The sequence below is a fragment of the Marmota marmota genome, unplaced genomic scaffold (assembly GCF_001458135.2).
Source record: "Marmota marmota marmota unplaced genomic scaffold, marMar, whole genome shotgun sequence".
Taxonomy (NCBI): domain Eukaryota; kingdom Metazoa; phylum Chordata; class Mammalia; order Rodentia; family Sciuridae; genus Marmota; species Marmota marmota.
The window spans coordinates 35,389,988-35,409,140 of record NW_026000057.1 but is presented as its reverse complement, the minus strand read 5'-3'; the positions used below and the strand labels follow the sequence as shown (position 1 = coordinate 35,409,140).

The 19,153-nt window shown below is 36.2% G+C and overlaps 1 protein-coding gene across 1 annotated transcript in view; it reads right to left on the bottom strand.

The window, feature by feature from the left end:
• The window catches only part of Arhgef38 (Rho guanine nucleotide exchange factor 38), a 147,899-nt gene extending 130,657 nt beyond the window's left edge, over window positions 1-17,242 (bottom strand). Inside the window, exon 1 of the mRNA XM_015484614.2 lies at window positions 16,871-17,242. Within this exon, the coding sequence (XP_015340100.1) occupies window positions 16,871-17,066 (196 nt within the window). The 5' untranslated portion in view covers window positions 17,067-17,242. The remainder of the gene's footprint in view (window positions 1-16,870) is intronic.
• Between the last annotated feature and the right edge of the window lie 1,911 nt (window positions 17,243-19,153).

Genomic DNA, 19,153 nt, shown 5'->3' with positions numbered 1-19,153 from the left:
GTTGCCCTCGTGTACACAGTGTTTCACGTAATGGAATTTACTGTACTGAGAGATGGAGTTCAATTCTGGCTTTGTGACCTTAATCAAGCCATTTGCTATCACTAAGTTGCTTAATCTGTAGAAAAGGAATAAGAAAAATAAAAAGAGCAATGATAATAAAGGCTAACATTTTTGAGGACTCGCTACATGCTAAATACTAATTTTGTTATGCATTAACTCTGCCTCATAGAAACTCTCATTAATAGGGGTATAGATATATTCTCTTCTTTTTATACATGAAAGAGTTGAAACGCTTAGAGGTTAAGCAATTTGCCCAGGGTCTCACCACTGTAGGATTTGGGGTCGGGATTCAAACCTGAACCTGTCTGGCTTCCAAACCTGCATTTTAACTACTACTCACTGCTAGGAGGCTGTGAGAATTGAGATAAAGCATGAAAATCTCTTAACACAGGAACCTCTAAAAAAATGTCATTCGTTATTTTTATGACTATGATTTACTGCTGTTATTCTGTATCTGATTCTAAATGGCTGCACCTGCTTCTGCTCCTCCCCCCCCACCCCAACAACCCCAGCTTTAGAAATTTTCCAAGGGCAGGAAGCGAGATTGAGCGTCCATCAGGAAATTGCCCTCCTTGACTGGAAAAAAAAGCTCAAACAGCATGGACTACTACAAAGTCAGTTCAATACCACTCCTAATGTGCACTGTTATTACTCAGATTGAATTCAAATGAGGTGGGGATATAGCCTTTGCATGTTGTCTGGTATAATATAATAATGCCTGAATTTTAAAAATCTTGATTCTCTCCCATTTACTCCAAAGCTAAATAGCCAATGCAAATAAGGTTCTGAGAATTTACTGAAAATGTGCACCTCAAGAAAATTTAAAGAGCAAGATGAATAAAATAGCTGTGTAATGCTAAAATACCAAAGTTATTATTTCTTTTAAAATTCTAAATACTTATTTATTCATATTAAGTCCCTACCTGATATTATTTATTAATGATTATCAAAATAATCATGTATTTTAAGTTTCATAACTATTTTGGAATACTGGTTAGTAATAAAGAAGAGTTGGAACTAATGATTTCGTGTACCAAGCTTAGGGTTTTGCATAATGTCTTGCTTAACATCACCTACCTTCACCCTCTCCCCCATTCCTTCAACAACAGACTAGGCGGGCATATTTACACCAAGCAACATTTATTTATTGGGCAACTTGCACAGTCATTTGACTGTTCAACAGAAGGGTAATAATATAACAAACGTACCTAGCCCTTAACTAATTTATAATTTTATCACGATGACAAATATGTTTATAATTAAATAAGAATCAATAAATATCAAAATTTAAAGTAAACAATTTTATGAATTGCCTAGTTTGGGGAATTAAAGAAACCTTGTACCTAATTTTATATCAATTTTTAAATTTTGGTATTGGATTTGAGATGGTACTGAGCTTTATGTTTTGCATAGAGTGGTGAATAAAACAACAGTTCTTACTATCAAGAAATGTATAATTTAGAAGTAAGGATAGGTTATTTAAGTTACAGGATAATTCAGTATTTTCCTTTCTCTAAGACTAAGCATTTCTCTTAATGATAAAGTTGTACATTTTCTAAGAATGAATTGTGTTCAACAACAATCCTGATCAAATCAGTTGTACTTCTTATTGTAATTATATTAATTTAACTAAGCTTACATAAAGTGATGAAATGTGATCATAAAAGAGCATGCACATATTTCTATTAAAACTGCTTTAATGTTTTGACATAATCTGACAAAGTCAAATTACCTAAATGCTGAGGCTGTATTTGGAATGAATAAGAAAAATATAAGAGACTGAGGAAAAAATATTCTACAAAGACTCTTCAAACAAATCTCTTGTTAATTAATATTTATTTAAAAATTGGTGTACAATATAATTACAATAAACTGTGGCCTGTACTAACATACCTTAGCCTCAAGATGGGGCCTACAAGAGATGTGAGACATTATTGGAATCTGGAAGAAGCAGGAACCGAAGAGAAAAGAGAATGTGACATCAGCAAAGGAAGTAGTATATCCAAAAGTTTGACTGCTAAATAAGATATGGAAACAGCTTTGTATGACAGAAGCACAAATATTAGAAGACATGAGAAGGGATTGAGTCTAAAGAAATTGTCAGGGAACAGATTTTGTAGGCCTATTTGAGGATCTGGGGTTTTTAAGAAAAATGGGGGGTTTTTAAACAAAGGACATGCTCAGATTCTCTTAACAAGATCACTTTGGAGCAGGGCCCTGGGACACACTGTCATCCCAGGTAGGGAGGCTGAGGCAGGAGGATCACTTAAGCTTAGGAGTTCAAGACCAGCCTTGGTCTTACACATATGAAAATACCTAAGTGGATCCCACCATGATGTCTACCCACAAGAATGGAGTCCTAATTAGAATCAGATATACTCCATGTTTGTATAATTTTATCAAAGTGGATTCTACTGTCATGTGTAACTAAGGAGAACCAACTTATTAAAAAAAAAAAAAGACCAGCCTTGGTAATATAACAAGACTTTTTAAAAAGTTAATAATCTCTTTGGCCTCTGTAGGATGGTATTTGTGAGAGGAAGTAAAGAGCAATTCTGGAGGCAGAGAGGCAGGAGTGATCATTCACCTGGACAGTCACCAGAGGAGAGAAGGAAGTTGTTAAGCTTAGTCTAGTTGCCAAGAAGTTGAAGAAAACTGGACAAATCAAAAGGAATTGAGGAATAAAATTGGCATGTGCTGGTCATCATAAGAGGTAAAGGGGATGAAAAGTGGAAGCTAACTACCAGATTTCTGAGCTGGTTAATTGGATAGTGGTACCATTTAAATAAATAGGGAAAAGAATGGTGCTAACTTTCGGATATGAGGTGTCCCCCAAAAGCCATAGAGGTGAAATAATTTGATTGTCAGAGCTACGACCTAACCATTCCACTCTAATTTGAATGGCCTGACAGAGTGGTAACCTAGTAGGTAGGTGGATTTGGTTGGATGAGATGGGCCACTGGGGATGTGCCCCTGGGAAAGGTTCATCTTTCCTGCAGCACCTTCCCCTTCCTTTCTCGGCTTCCTAGCAGCCATGAATGGAGCAGCACTCCTCCACCATGCCCTTCCTCCATGATGTTCCATCTCATCTCAGGCCCAGAGGGATGGAACACACCAACGAGGGACTGACCCTCTGAAATCCTGAGCCAAAATAAACTTTTCTTTTCCTCCTCCAATTTGTTCTTGTCGATTAGTCACTGTAATGAAAAGTTGACTAACATAAACAGGTTGAGAAGCTGAGTGGTAAGTTCTAACCTTTATTTAGAAAAGTTCATTTCAAGAGAGTAAGCCTTTTTAAGTAACAGAGCCTGAAATTGAATTCAGATCCTCTGATCATCATTCCCAACCTACCCCCATCAGTCTAGTTGCTTTCTATCCATGAAGTCCAAACACCCACCTAGAATTCAATCTACAGTTTTATTCCAGACAGATTGTTACCAAACCCCCAGATAGGATTATAAATATTCTTTTGTCCCATGCTGCATTTCATATCTGCCCCCATAAACCCCCCAAAAAATCCTTGGTTTAGCATTGCATTGAACCCTACTGACATAAGTTTCACACGGTAAAATCTTTTTATCAGTTTCAGTAGAAATCTGACCCACGGAAAGATGAATGGAGCAGGCCTTCTGTGAAATAGGTTGAAAATAATTGCATGTCAGGCAGGTTTTGGAGAGAAGCCAGTGAGGTATTAAGTGAAAATGTGGAGAAGCAGACCCTCTACTGCTCTGAATTTGAAAGCTCAAACATCGGGGCAGGGAAATATTTTATCCTCATTTGAAATGCATGTGATTTATTTCCTCTGACTGCTAATTGCTGCAGAAAGTGTAGAAGTGGATTTCAAAAAGAAATTCAACAAAGCTGACCTGGCTTGAAAAATAAATTTAAGAGGAAAAAAATATTTAAGAGGTATTGGTTTGAATTTACAGGCTCCAACAGTGATCAGCATAGCACAGCCAGAACAATGAGAAGGTAAATAAATGTATTCAAAGTTCTAAGCAGGAGAAGATGAGCAGGAAAGGACAGATTCCAAGCCCTGAAATAACTGGGAGTTTAACTTGGTAAAGTGTTCCCTATGTTCAATTTTTTTTTTGTAATTATTCGATTGTTGAGACTGTAAGATTTTGGTTGGATGAGACATGGATTTTATCCATTTGTTCATTTATTCATCAAGTATCTACTAAGTTCTCATTGTGCAAAACATTTTTTTAGATCAGTGGTTCTTTTTGTTGTTGTTCTAATTAAACATACCAGGAGAGTGCATTTTGACACAGCATAAAGCATTTTGACACAGCATACATAAATGGAGTATAACTTCTCAGTCTTCTGGTTGTGCATATTGTATAATCACACTGGTCATATAATTATATATGCACATAGGGTAATAATGTCTGATTCATTATATTATCCTTCCTACCTCTATCCCCCCCCATTTATTCCTGTCTAATCCAAAGTACCTCTATTCTTCCCTAGTCCCTCCTTATTGTGAACTAGCACCACATATCAAAGAAAAAGAAGAATGAAATATGGTATTTGCCTGTAAATGGATGGATCTGGAGAATATCATGCTAAGCAAAATAAACCAATCCCCCCAAAAACAAAGGCCAAGTGTTTTCTGTTATGTGGATGCGAGATCAGTGCTTCTTAACCTGGCTATTTCACTCCTCTAGACTTCCCCCCACTAGGATATAATTGGTAAAGTTTGGAATCATTGTGGGTTATAACCAGGGCAAGGGACAGAAGGCTACCAGCAGCGGATAGATTTAATGTCCTCCAATGCAGTTAATATCCTATAGTGCAGAAGACAGCACCCTGGAAGAGAAATATCTAGCCCCAAATAAAAGTAGTATCAGTGCTGAGAAATTTTGTTCCAGATGCTAATCAATATAGCAAAGAAAGAGAGAGAAAAACCACAACTCTTTTGAAACATCTTTAAGTGATGGGGGAAAAAAAAACTATACGGCGTACAAGATAGCAATAAGATACTATGAAAGAAAATATAGCAGATGGTGGTCATGGCTGTTACTATATAGGTCTCCTTAACAAGACGAATTTTGAGCAGGATCTTAAAGAAAAGCAAGTCATGGTATGAAAATCAGGTCTCATACCAACATCTTCCACACACGCTGGCAATCATGCATGAATTTAAAGTAAAAATGAACTGGATAAGTGTGAGCATCATTGCTTTTCTTTTCCTCTTTATTGGCAAAACCTTTATGCTGGTTTAGACATGTAAGACATAGTACTTCTTTTTGTGTGCTTGTGTATGTGTGGTACTGGGAACCAAACCTAGGTCATCACACATGTTTGGAAAACACCACTGAGCTTAATCCCAGCCCTTCATTGTCCATTGTTTTACATTTTAGACATATGAGAAACAATCCCCTCGGCTAATTGAAACAGATACTTCTAATTCCAGTTAATCAATTATTGCAGATCACAGGTTCAAAATATCTACAAAACAATTTTATATTCTACGTAAGTGTGTACTATATGTGGACATAGTGTACACAGTGATTCTATTAACATGCTCTTACCACACAGGATAATCTGAGGGTCTAAAAGGTTATCAAGAATTGAACCCAATGTATAAACATGGGAAAGTCAATATTGCCATATTTTACTGTGTAGATGTTGACACTTCATTAGAATATATCATGAATATTCTGTGCTTCCTAATCTTGCACCAAAACCAGTTTAGTAGTAAATGATTTTTAAGTTAAATAGGCACAGTTGTTGTCTTAAAAAAAAAAAAAAAAAGCTTTATTTAATGGTTATGCCCCACATGCAAAAAAAAAAAAAAACCAAAAAAACAATTGGCATAAAATCTGCAACAATTATGTGGTGGAATGTGGTACAGCTTGAGTGTTTTGGTGTGAATTTTTTGTTGTTTTTAATTTGTATGCATCTTTATGAGAACATATAGTGAAAAAAAAATACAGGACTTGAGTTTTCCTGATAAGCTTTTCCCATTTCTAAATCTTGCTAATGATTCACGGAAAAAAAAGTTTAAACACATTTACCGGTTGAACATAGTCTTCATATAAACAGTAAAATATAGCTGGGTTCAGTGGCATACACCTGCAATCCTAGTGGCTGGTGAGGCTGAGGGAGGAGGATCATGAATTCAAAGCCAGCCTCAGCAACTTAGCAAGGCCCTGAACAACTTAGTGAGAGCCTATCTCAAAATAAAAAATAAAATAAAAAGAACTGGGGATGTGGGTCAGTGGTTAAGCATCCCTGGGTTCAATCCCTCATACCAAAATAAAAAATAAATAAAATACATAAAAAAATTTTGCTTGCAACGAACGGCTAGGTAATGAAGCTTCACTTTTCTCAGAGTATTGACTGTTTTCTGAGTATTCCTTCATTAAAAGAAATCTAATTTTACATCTTAACTTGATATTTCCCTTCTATGCAGAAATAGAGTAAGAGAACAAAACACATTGAAATTATAATTGTAATATTTAAAAATATTAATCGAGTTTTGAATATTTTAAAAACAGTAGCACCATTGCAACATACAGACAATCCTAAATGTGTGGCATTAACAAGCAATTCAAATTCTAGGAGAATATGTATTTTTAATATATTATTTTTATTTTTAGATGTATAATTCTTTTACAATATAAAAGAAAGGAGAAAAGTTATTTTATTTAGAAGTTTGATTATCCCAAAAAATAATTATTAATTTCTTCACTCCTGCCTGGTTATAAAATTTGATATTAGGTTTAGAGGGATAAACTATCTCTGTCTTCTAGTACGAGATAGATATGTGATTTTTGTCTGTCTTTGCTAATAATGGCAGAATTTCAAAAACACAATAGAGAGAAGAAAGATAAAAATGGATAATTCCCTCCATTGAATTAGACCTACACCCCGGAGCTGTGCTTCTGGCACCAGTGAGTGGTAGTCAAGACTCAGTTAAGATTAACCAACCATGGGGCAGGGCATTTTTTTAATCCAGCAGGGTTTTTATTGCACACTGTTATTACACTCATTGATTGTAATATGTATGCACTCATACATTTACTTACTCATTCCCTTAACAAACCTAGCGATCAAGTACATGCCAATCTTCTACGCACTGAAGACGTAAATGCTCTGCCTTCCAGAAGTTCAGCCAAGTAAAAGAGACATTGACAGGTAAATAACAAACATAGGAAATGCAGCAAGGTTGTAAGACATGAAAATACTTTGAGTGTGAAGACTCAGAAAGATGGACTTGAAAAAATGAGTAAGAACTTAGAGAATAACCAGGATGTGAACAAGCACTCCAGGCTGAGGTGACAGCATGTATCAAGGCCTACTGGTCCAAAGTAAAATGTCTGCAGTCAGAGATATGAACTGAAAGAAGAGTCAGGTTGGGTGAAGCCTTAGATTCCATTTAAATGTAGGTGATCTCCAGGCTTTTTCTACTTCTCATTTAATTATTATTTTTGGTAAAATATACAGGACATAAAATTTGTCATTGTAACTATGTTTAAGTATGTTCACATTATTGTGTAATCATTACCATCATCCACCTCCAGAACTTTTTCCATTTACCCAAACTGAACACTTATACCTGTTAAGCAATATCTCCCTTTTATGCCCCTTTTCCTTGTCCCTCACAACTACCCTTCTACTTTCTGTCTGTATGGGGTTGACTACACCTTGTAAGAGGGGGAATCACATACTATTTGTCCTTTTGCATCCTCTTTATTGGTCTTAGCATAAAGTCTTCAATATTTGTCTGTTGTATGTGTCACAATTTCATCCACAACTTTTATGGAGTTTCAGTTAAACTTTTTTGAGCATTTACCTCCAATATGTGTACAACATTTATCCATCATTATAAAGCATACACAAAGGATAAGATTAAAAATTAACTTTTTTTTTCTCACCATGGATGGTCTTTAAAAACTCCTGGAGTATATTTACCCTTCTTTGGGGTAAATTTGCCACTGCTGGAGAAAATGGAAATTTGAGGAATGTTTGGCCTGAAAGCAATGTAGTTTGATACTCTGACCCAGTTTTTCATTAAACACCCTCATTCAGGTATGTGAAGATGAGCAGTTTTCAAAAGTTAGATAGCTCAGATAATCACTATTGTATTTGCAGAGTGGAGTATTATAGTAATTCTATGAAGTATAAACTTTATTTGGTGCAATTGCACATCTTTCTAATTTATATGCACATAAAACATTTTGTTGAAAAGCATAAAAAACACAGCTCCTGGAAAATACTTGGTTATTGTTTACTTCAATATTACAAATGAACGTAGGTTTTAAGGGTATCTTGAGGTTTTGAAGTATTGTTTAAAAGTCTAGCAAACTCAGTCCATTCTTTTAAAACATCACAAAGCAGGTACTACTAAACACTGAGGTTAGAACAATAGAAAATCCATGTTGGTTGAAAGCACATTGATCTTGAAGCCAAGTGAACCTCTGTAAAGCTTATACTTAAATGTAAAATAGAGACAAAAATAGAATAAAGTAATTTCAGACAATAATCAGTGAAGGCCACTAAGAGGATTTGAACATATGCCCTTGAATGTGCCACTTTGGCATATTGATTATTTTGAGCTGAATGCACTTGAGTAGATGCAGAAAGTATTCTCTTCCCTCTTCTTTCCAACTGAAAGCAGGGCATAAATTTCCAACTTTAAGAAAAGTGACATCCCTGAATCAGGTAGAGGAGAAAGACCTACCACTGGAGATGGGGAGCTGACAACAAACCTTATGAAAATAACCCTTATCTTCCTTTGGTTTCCCCCATATAGTTTGTAATCACTTTCTCACAATTTACTGCCCCAGCCCAAATCCTTTTGTTCTTGCTTTTTGACATCTCCATAATTTATGATTTGTTGTTGTTGCTGTTGTTAAAATGGTGCATAACCCCCTACCCCCCGCAACCTCACACACACCCAGGTCTGACTGCTTCTTTGGAATTTTTAACTTCTTTCTATAAAGACCACGCACACCACATAAAAATATTATCCTCAAATAAATTCTGCATGTTTTTTTTTCACCCTGTTAATGTCTTATTGTTACAATTCACAGGCCCCAGTCACATAATCTAGGAGGGCAGAAGAAAAACATTTTTTTTTCCTTTGCAGGGATGGATTCCGCAGGAAGGTGAGCAGACACCTCAATGATGAGAATTTGTACTGGCAGAGATCTGGGGGGAGAAACTTTCAGGCAGAGAAAAAAGCCAATACAAAGGCCAGGAAGCAGGTATAAATTTAATTCTAAACTCTTGATTGCTAAAAATAGTAAGTTGCTTGTTCTCATCTGGGGAAGGAAAGTGTTCTAATTCTCAAAGGGAGTCAAAGTTTTTCCTTGAATAAAATCTGGATGGCACTTAGAAATGTAAACAATGTCTTCATCAGCCTTTCACAACAAATACTGCTTTTTGTAATGACATTGCAGACTTAACATTAACAAGCATTCAGGAAAGACAATTTCTGTGAGGGGCTATAGTGACTCAAATACTTAGACCAGTAGCTAGATGACATGACCTTTAAGTTTTCTCTTTTAAGTGACAGCTGCATGCCAGACAGTACAAGATTTCATTCTGTATCAAGGACCTTAGTGTAGGTATCCCAGAGTATTCATTTATTCCTAGATTCGTTAATCAAGAAAGAAACTGTTCAGAACCTTGGACAAAAGCTTTTAATCATAGCACTATTTTCCTGCTTCATTTAAGTTATGACTCACAATTTAAGTTGGCTTCATAGAATTCTATTGAAATATTACCTGCCACATAAAGAGCTGCTTGTTTCCAGTATATAATTCCATTCTTTTCATTTGCAAATGTATTCCTCCCCCCTACCTTTGCTATAGAATAGGGCTTTCACTTTATCAGGTATATATTAAGTTTTAGTGAGATGCAAACAAATGACAACCGGCATAAAATTAAAGAAGAATATTGAGATATTCAATGAAGTGGGAAATAAACATCATAGGGCAGGTTTGCGTAACCTAAGTTTGTAATTTTGTTCTCTGATAATTAGGCAGAGAAAACAAGTATTTATAAAACAGTGCCACTGGCAGGAACATGCCACGGTAATTTAAAAGAAAGAATGCATATTTCAAAGCATAAATTGACAACAGGTCAAATTTTAATATGACAGCGAAAGAAAGATTCATATTAAAAACATGTATGGAAACACCCAAATTGCTTTGATTTATTAGTAAACCATACATAGAAAGTACTTACTGAGTCACTTAATTGGATGCATTCTATTTTACGAATATTTAAATCACCTGAATTCAAATCTAAGCTTTACCATCTTACCATAACTGAAAAGGTGTTCGGATTAAGTAACACTGTCAAAGTCCCTGGTTAGCACAGTCCCTCACAGGTAATAGATAACAGTCTATCCCTTCTCTCCCTTCCTTTCCTCTTCCTGTCCAGGACCTAGTACAGAAGGTGAATGAAATCCTGAACATGGAATATGTGCCCAACCACTCACAGCAGCTTCTCTTGTGGGACCTGGAGGTAGAGTCCGACAATAAGGCTGACAAACTATGCCCACATATTTAAAAGTTGTAAATTGAGCAAGCAAACCATTAAATAATATGTGACATATCTTTCTATCTTGAGAAATCTCCATTTATAACAACGTGGAAGCCACCTTCTAATATATTTTTCTCAGATTTCCCTCAGAGTTTAATGCCAAAATTCATCAGGGCCTCATGGGGCTCACTTACCCTAGCCAGTCCTGAGGATGATAATCTTGCTCTTTCTTCTACCAGCTCTCCCACTTAAAGGGGTCCTGGTATGAATGTCCCAGCAGGATCAAGCTCCAGAGACACCCCATCATCAATTGTCCCTCAAGCCTAAAAGTTTACACACCCACAAACACAATCTATCCTTAAGAGAATAGGAAAGGAATAGGCTCGTGTAGGCTGAGAGCCAGTATTAAGGCCTTTTGAACATAAAATTTTATGGTCTCAGGTAGATGTTAAAAATGAGGATAGGGGTTCTAAAAGGTAGTAATCTTGGCCTCAAGGATGCCTCACCTATCTGGTTGGGAGGGGACTGCAGAGGGATATTCTGAAGCATGCTCGAAGCCAAGTCTTACCTGTTTTTAAGTGTGATATTGCTTGCAAGTTTAACAATTTTTGTGACAATCCTACTTTCAGCAGGAACTCAATACCCACAAAAGTCCTGAAGTTAATATGATTGTGGCATCAAGAAAAAAAGTAATTCCATAAACAGAAGGGTTTTTTTTCCTATATCAACAGAAATAAAGATAAACTTAGCTGAACTGTTTCTCTCTTGTCCATCTTTTTCCCAACTATATTTATTATATTTTAAGGTACATTTCTATTCATTTTTGGTACATGCCTTGTACCCCCCACACTCTTTCTTCTTCCCTTATCTTCCATTCTGCCCTCCCTCTTGATTTCTGATTTTATGTTTTGATAAACTAATAACTTTTGTAGATAAAAAAAATCACAACCAGAAGTTAGATCTAAAGCCACAACAGTCAAACATGGAGGAATAATTTTGCCTTTCACAATGCGATAGTATAAGAAGATCTCCAACCTTCCTGATTTCTGAGGCTCACATTTTAACACACATGGTTCTTCTCAACAGTATGAAATACCTTTACTGAAAAAGAGGGAAAGTAAAATATCAGGCTTCACTTTGGTTTTCATGCATGAGTGAGACAGAAACGTCTTAAAGGGCTTTGACTTTCATCAAGGTTTGCCCTTCAGACAATGACACACCCCTATTTGTACTGGTGTCGCATTACTGATTCAGGCACTTCCCATTTCACTGAATGGTGTTATCCATAGGCAGGTAAAGGGAAGGAGCTGCTCAATACTCAAAGGACAGGCAGGAATAAAAATAAAATAAAAAGGACTCTTAGCCCTGGGTTAGAAACATGCACAGAGAGCCCAATAGCTTGTTTCATCCCACCGTTTATAAGGTCGGAATAAAAGACAACGAATCTTCCCATGTGAACAACTCCTGCTCATGTACAGATTGTTTACAGTCATTAAAAATTATGTGGTCTCATGCTTTTATCAAGTCTAACTTATTAGTTGAGCCATTTGTCCTTATACTGAACAATATTTATTTATTTTTTGTAGCTGTGGATGGATAGCATGCCTTTTTTTTTATTTGTTTATTTTTATGTGGTGCTGAGGATCGAACCTAGTGCCTCATACGTGCAAGGCAAGCGCTCTGCCCTGCACAATATTTTATTCTGTATAAAGTTCCTGCTATCGAGTGATTCATTATTTTCAATATAGTAAGAAAACTAACCAATCCTTGCTTAATGAGAATAAAATGATTAATAATAATAATAATAATAATAATAATAATAATAATAACAATAGAAGGTACCACAGACCTGCTATGAATTGAATACAGGATTTTTGACATGTGTTACTGCAACAATAGTGACATTTTATCCATTTTCTCTAATTCTTGCTTTCGGCGCTTAATTAGCAAAAAATACACATTGGCTAAAAAATTAAGCAGAGGTGACTTAGTGCTACCATAGAAGGTACAGGTGATTGACCGTTGTCTTGCTCAATTTAGTCTGCTTTAACAAACAGATTGGGTGGATTAAACAAGAAGCATTTCTTTTTCATCATTTTAAATGCTGGAAAATCCACAGTCAAGGTCCTGGTAGATCCATTCCTAGTGAGTACCTGCATCCTGGTTTGCAGATCTCCACATCCACACATGGCAGATAGCAAAGAGAAGCAAACTGTCTCCTATCTTTTCTTACAAGGGCACTAATCCCATTCATAAGGGCTCTACTTTATAGTTTCCAAAGTCTCCACTTCCAAATACTGTCACATTGGGGATTAGGTTTCAATATACAAACTTAAAAGGGATACAAACATTTAGCCATGGTACCAATATTGGAAAATAATGTCAATAATCTTAATCATTTAGGGTTTTCAAAAATATTGCTTAATGTTAATCAATACAATTTTTTATTAAAAGTTTAGTCATTGCAGAAATGTCTCAAGTATACACCCATGCACATACACGCACACATACCACATCCCTATGTCTACATTCTGTAGATATCTTCATCTGCATATGCAGACATGCTTGTGTATAACTTTAAATTACGCACATTTCAAATGTGGAGTTAACATGCATCATCAAATACAAAATCCTTTCTAAGTTTTTAACAACTAGATCACTAAATTTCCCCTATTTAGATCATCTCTAAGGCTTCCAGTAAAATGGGGATCATGAGTTGAGCTAGCCTGGAAGGATGACATAGCTCTTGGAATTAATGGAAGAAAAGGACTGAACTGAGGTCTGATCATTGTGTGCTCTAGAAGGCAGAGTCTGGAATGAGATAAGTTTCCACCAAGAATTACTCATTATATTGGAAATTCTGTATATTTCTACCTCTGATATGTTTACATATACTTTTTGCTGAGGAATTTCCTTTATTGATGGAGACATGTGTCTTCATGTATGAAGACACATATGCAAGAACTCTTATTTCCCACCCGGGTTCCTTTCTTTACACCAGCTCTCAACCTTGGCCAGATCATTTAACGAATTCATTAATTCTTTTTAGCAGTTACTGAGCAGTTACTCTGTGCTTGGCATGATTGTGTGCAAAGATGGAACAGTTAACAAAACAGATACATCTTTTTCATGGAGTTTGGGGGCAGGGATTTGAGAGAAATTGGATGCAAAATGAGTCAATAATAGGCAATAAGTACAAAACAATATAATTTCCAACAAACTACAGTGAAGAAGTTAAAATACTCCTCCTTCTCTTCCCATTCTCTAGCTTCTCCCCATCCCCAACTCATCATCTCTTAAAGGCCCAAGAACCTTCCCCACCATTCCTCTCCTGTGGATCTGCTGGTCCCATCTACTTCCGTCATGCCACTTCACTGCATTGATTTGTTTTCCTATCTTGTTTTTCCCAGCTAGACTTTAAGCCTCTTTGCAGTAAAGGTCAAACATATTTTATTAATCATTTTGTAGTTGTGATTCCTAGCACACAGTCTGTTTTCACTCACCATTGTAACCTCCAAGACACAGCATATAACATGTGCAATAAATGCCAACAAACTGAATGATTCTGTTGAAGGGATGAAAAAAACTAACATTAAGTTAGCATTGAGCTATGATTGTGCAACTTAAATAGTCATGATTTGGTAGCCTTGATGTCAATGTTCGACAGAGGCTTTAGGATAACCTCTTGAGAGCCATGTTCTATTGTTCCAATCCAGGCACTCTTATCCAGGGCACCATTTTGTAAAGTTATTACTGCAATTTAAGATTTACACCACTAATGTGATATCAGAAAGTAAGTAGATAGGAGATGTAGTCATCAGTTGACGCAAGCTCACAGGCACTGAAGAAAGATCTTACATTATCCAGAATCCAGAGACCATGCTTCTAAAGAGAATTAGAGCAGTGAATACTAAAGTACCAACACAGCACTCAAGAACAACAGTTGAATAATTTGAGGACAGTGGAGGTACTAGAAATTCCAGTCTTCGAAAGAACACTGTGAAATCACAATGGCTTTGGGCCAACAGTCAAAGGGCTCTAAACTGCCCAGGTCTTTATTTAATGCCTCTTGAGGTCTACAAGTTTCAAGAAAAAAATGGAAGAAAAGCCCTTGCCATTTCAACAATAAAGAGTTTCTTAAAGAAATATTGGAGTCATCTTCATGGTAGTAGACCTAGTACAGGCCAGGAAGAAAATCTGAAGAATGAATTTCTTTGAACATTAATCAGAAAATTCCTCATAATGTTTGGCAAAACAGTTAGAGCAGAATCATTCTAAAAACTTTATTACATACTAGATCTCAGCTTGGATTTTATTGAGTTACACCTAAAGAATTCTTTTTTATCAAGAGGCCAGTCAAATTAACAGCTCTGATGCACTCTTACATTCTCCCTACTAATTTTTCTCAAGCAACAAATAGTTCTAGGAACATGGGTGAGCTCCTGTGTCTTCCTTCTACCTTCAAAGACAGAAACCAACAAAGTGTAGAAACCCACAAATCACATGGAGTATCTAAGAAGCCTGAGGTCTCCTGTAAAGTAACAACATGCATCCACTCTGGTTTGTGGTTATAGACTTATTTTTAGGTAAATTTAGGAAAAGAATAGCAAATATTGAGTAGCAAAAAATCCTTTCTATTTTTATTCTACCAATGTAAAATCTGAACCACAACATTGCTGAATTAGAAAAACTCAGACAGAAAAAAACATGTTATTAGGGATCAAGTAATGAACTTTTCCTGAATTTATATATGTAGTGTCTTTACCAAAGAACAAAGAAATATTTTTAAAATGATCAATAAATTTATGTGAATTTAGATTAATATAGGATACACCCTGTTCTATTATTATAGTACCATTATTCCTAGAATTTTAAATAACTACAGTTTATTGAGCACATAACTTGTTTTGGGCAATATACTAAATGTTTTATGTAATTTTCTAATTTTATTTCCTCAACAACACTATATATGCAGTAAGTATCGTTAGTTTCACATCCACAAATAGGGAAATTGGGATTCAGAAATATTAGGTAATTAGCTCTAAATCTTGTAGGTAGTAAATTGAAGAGTCAGGATTAGGAAGCAAATGTGTATGAGTTTAAAGTATGTGTTCTTTCCAATGTATAAATTGCCTTCAGAGAAATTAAACTCAGAGATCAAACAATATTCTTCCTTCATTAAATACAAAATTTAAGGATAAGACTGACAGTGCTATTTAATGCTAAACTATGTGTAATTTTTAAACCATTAATTCATAGTAATAATTTTTAAAGATTTAACTTAAATGCATTTAACTTATTTTACTTAAATTGATTTGCATTACTGAGTCTAAGCTCATTTCTGAGGAAAGCCATATGCTAAGTGCAAGCATATTTCATTGGTCTTTCTAAGGTAATTACAGTTTTTGAGTCCAGAATGACGATTCATAATGGGATGGTGAGAGTTCAAACACACATTGTGTTTAAAGCAGGAAAGTCAGGATCTGGAAGAGCACCTAGCAGGAACTGCAGCAGAGACTTAAAACACTACAATACACAATCAACATTAAATGAAGTTTTACTAGAGCAAATGAGGTTTAGGAGAACGAATAGATGGAAAGAGACAGAAATTCAGGGCCTGAAACAGATACATGTTATAATACCTGTGTCAAAATGTCAAAATAAACTGAAGTTATTTTCTCTAAAGTCATTCAGCATAAGTATGCTAAATACCTCTTACCATATTTGGGTGTTATTAAATTCATTCTAAGGGAAGGATCACCCAAGTGATTGTCAGCAAATCCTGGTATACCATTCTGCGAACTATATAACGTGATTTACTTTTCACAGACATGATTGTAGCTTCATGTTGCTTAAGGTAACCACAATCACAGTTCAGCACGATTACCTAGATACACCGATTTCATGGTGTAACATCCCACATCTACCTATTGAGATAAACTATTTTTTGTAGGTTTCTATATCATTTGCTTTCTGTTGCTTCCCACTTCTTAAGTTGGGTTGGAAGGGAAAGCAGAGGAAAAGGGAAGTAGAAGAAAAAAATATTATGTGCATACACACAAAAACAAAACAAAAAGAAATATTAAAATAATTCAAATTTGGCTCTTTAAGTATTGATTCATGTAATGAATTCTCCCTATAATTTTTAAGACACATTTACTTGCATTTCTTATTTTATGAGAAGGAAAGGTAGTATTAATTTCTCCTCTGCTTTAAGTGTTTCCTTTGCAAATGGGAGTGTAGCAAAAACAGAGCTGGAAGTGCAGTAACATGGGACAATTGATTTCTTTTTTTTTTTTTTTGTTACCTTGTAATTTCTGGTTGTATTCAGTTCTGTCAGACTGGCTCCTCCTCAAAGTACCAGAGTGGTCCCCAGAAACACTGCTCTCAACCACAGTGTCAGTCTTCCGTCTCTCCAGCATATACATCCTGGGCCTCAAGAAGGTCAGGTTCTTTCTCTTGGTACCCATGTTTTCTTTCCCAGTGGCACCTTTGGGCTCCATCTGGGGCAAAGACAACCTTCAGGGGTTTGCAGGCAACAGTGCTAAGGTGCTTCAGGGTGAGGGTGAAAGCCACTGGAGTGAGGAGTTTAACTGCCCCCTTCTAACTAAACAGCTTCGCTCCAGGGTTACCTGGCTGTGACTGCCACCTCTACGGAGTCCCAGAGCTCCACCCCTATGAGGTCATTCTATTTTATGCCTAGAATCCGTCTGGGGAAGCTGCCACCTGTTACCTGAGAGACTTGCAGCACAGAGCTAGGCAAAGCAGGGACTGTGCTGTCACATGCTACTGAAGCAAACAAAAATCCTATTGTGTGGGGCAAGGCCTGGGGGTTGATGTGGGGAAGAAAAGTGAGCAAGGTGAGGCCAGGAGGAAGGGAAGTACGAATTAGCATAACCTGCGGCTTTTGGGTTTAATGTGTGCCTATGGGTGTGTACAGGTGCGCTTGGGACACTGTGTTGTGCTTTGCTGCCCAGAGGAAAACAGGATCCTGTGTAGCCTCTGATGAGGATCATTCACCTGCAACCCAGGGAGTCTGGGCTGTGAGAATTTGCATTAGCATGACAACAGAACAGATTGTTTTTAATTTTGACTGTAAGTACTCAAAGTAATGCTTCTGCTTTTAAAAATCAAACATTCAGAGGTTATTTATTAAAAACATACTTGCCAAACCCTGATCCAAATTCCTGAGAAAAAAGGATTCATGTTTGAGAGTGATCTGGTAGAAGTCATAAGAAGCAGAGGGAAATGCCCACAGAAGCCTAGAACCTTCTCAGTTTCTTATTTTCCACATACTACTCTTGAATTAAATCAATTCCTTGGTGTTTGAAACCCTATTCTATGTCTTGGTCTCTCGGAACACAAGTGCAGAGTCAGGCTTGATTTCTTTAATCTGTTCCATAGATGGACTTCCAGGAAAGGGCAGTCTGTTTGGGGAAAATAAGAGAGGGAAAAATGTTTGAACTGAGGAGGAATGCAGAAAGCAGAAAAAAATGGTAGCAAGCATTGAGAGAAAGAAAGGCAAATGGTGAGAGGCCTTGCATAAATTTTTTTGAGGTTGTTTTTCCTTGTATTTACTGAGATCTCTCAAGGGGGAACCTCTCCGAAGCTCTGGGAATGTGCTGAGAGTTTTGTATTCCCTCATTAAGGAAAAGAGACCCTAACTCAGAAAATATATTCTTTTCTATTGTAAAGGGACCACCAAAATACAGCCTTGTGCTGCCCATTCTGAATCTTGCCTAACTCCTGTTAGGCAAGATTTATAGATAAGAAAAAGAGATAAAAAAAATTGGAAAATGGAAAAACTCAGAATGTGTGGGCTGAATGCAATTTGCATAATTATCTTAAAAGATAAATGACAAATCTCTACTCACCATAGAGACATCTATATATAGCTTGGTATATTGAATGCCTTATATTTAATATAATTGACAGTCTTTTAAAAATAAACCCTCCCAAATATATTTAATAAATATTTTTAAAGGCATATTTGCCTCTAAGATATAAAATGAACTTTTGAAATTTATGTAAAAAAGTGTCTCAAGCTAGGTCCTCAAGCACATACCTGTAATTCCAACAGCTTGGGAGGCTGAGGCAGGAAGATTATGAAATCAAAGCCAGGCTCAGCAACTTAGTGAGATCCTGCCTCAAAATGAAGAATTTTTTAAAAAAAAGGGCTGGAGATGTGGCTCAGTGGTAAAGTGCCCCTGGTTTCAATCTCCAGGACCAAACCAAAGCAAATCAAATGAAAAAAAGTGTCTCAATTATTTTCTAATCTAGCATGTGTATCACATATATGTATTACATATGTGTATATCTGTGTGTATGTGCATTACTCCTAATAACTACCACAATTAAACTACTTAGACATAGTACCATGGCAAAATCATGCAATTAAAAACTGCAGGAATTAAGAGGTTTAGGGATACAACATTCAGAAATTTTCTTAGTGGCTCTTAAAAACCAGATAGAAATCTAATACAACCAGATAGATACCACTTGTCACGGTTTATACATGACCAATGTTTAAGACATACATAAATACTATAAAAAATGCCCCTTTATGTTGAAAAAGGCCTGGCATTTGCTT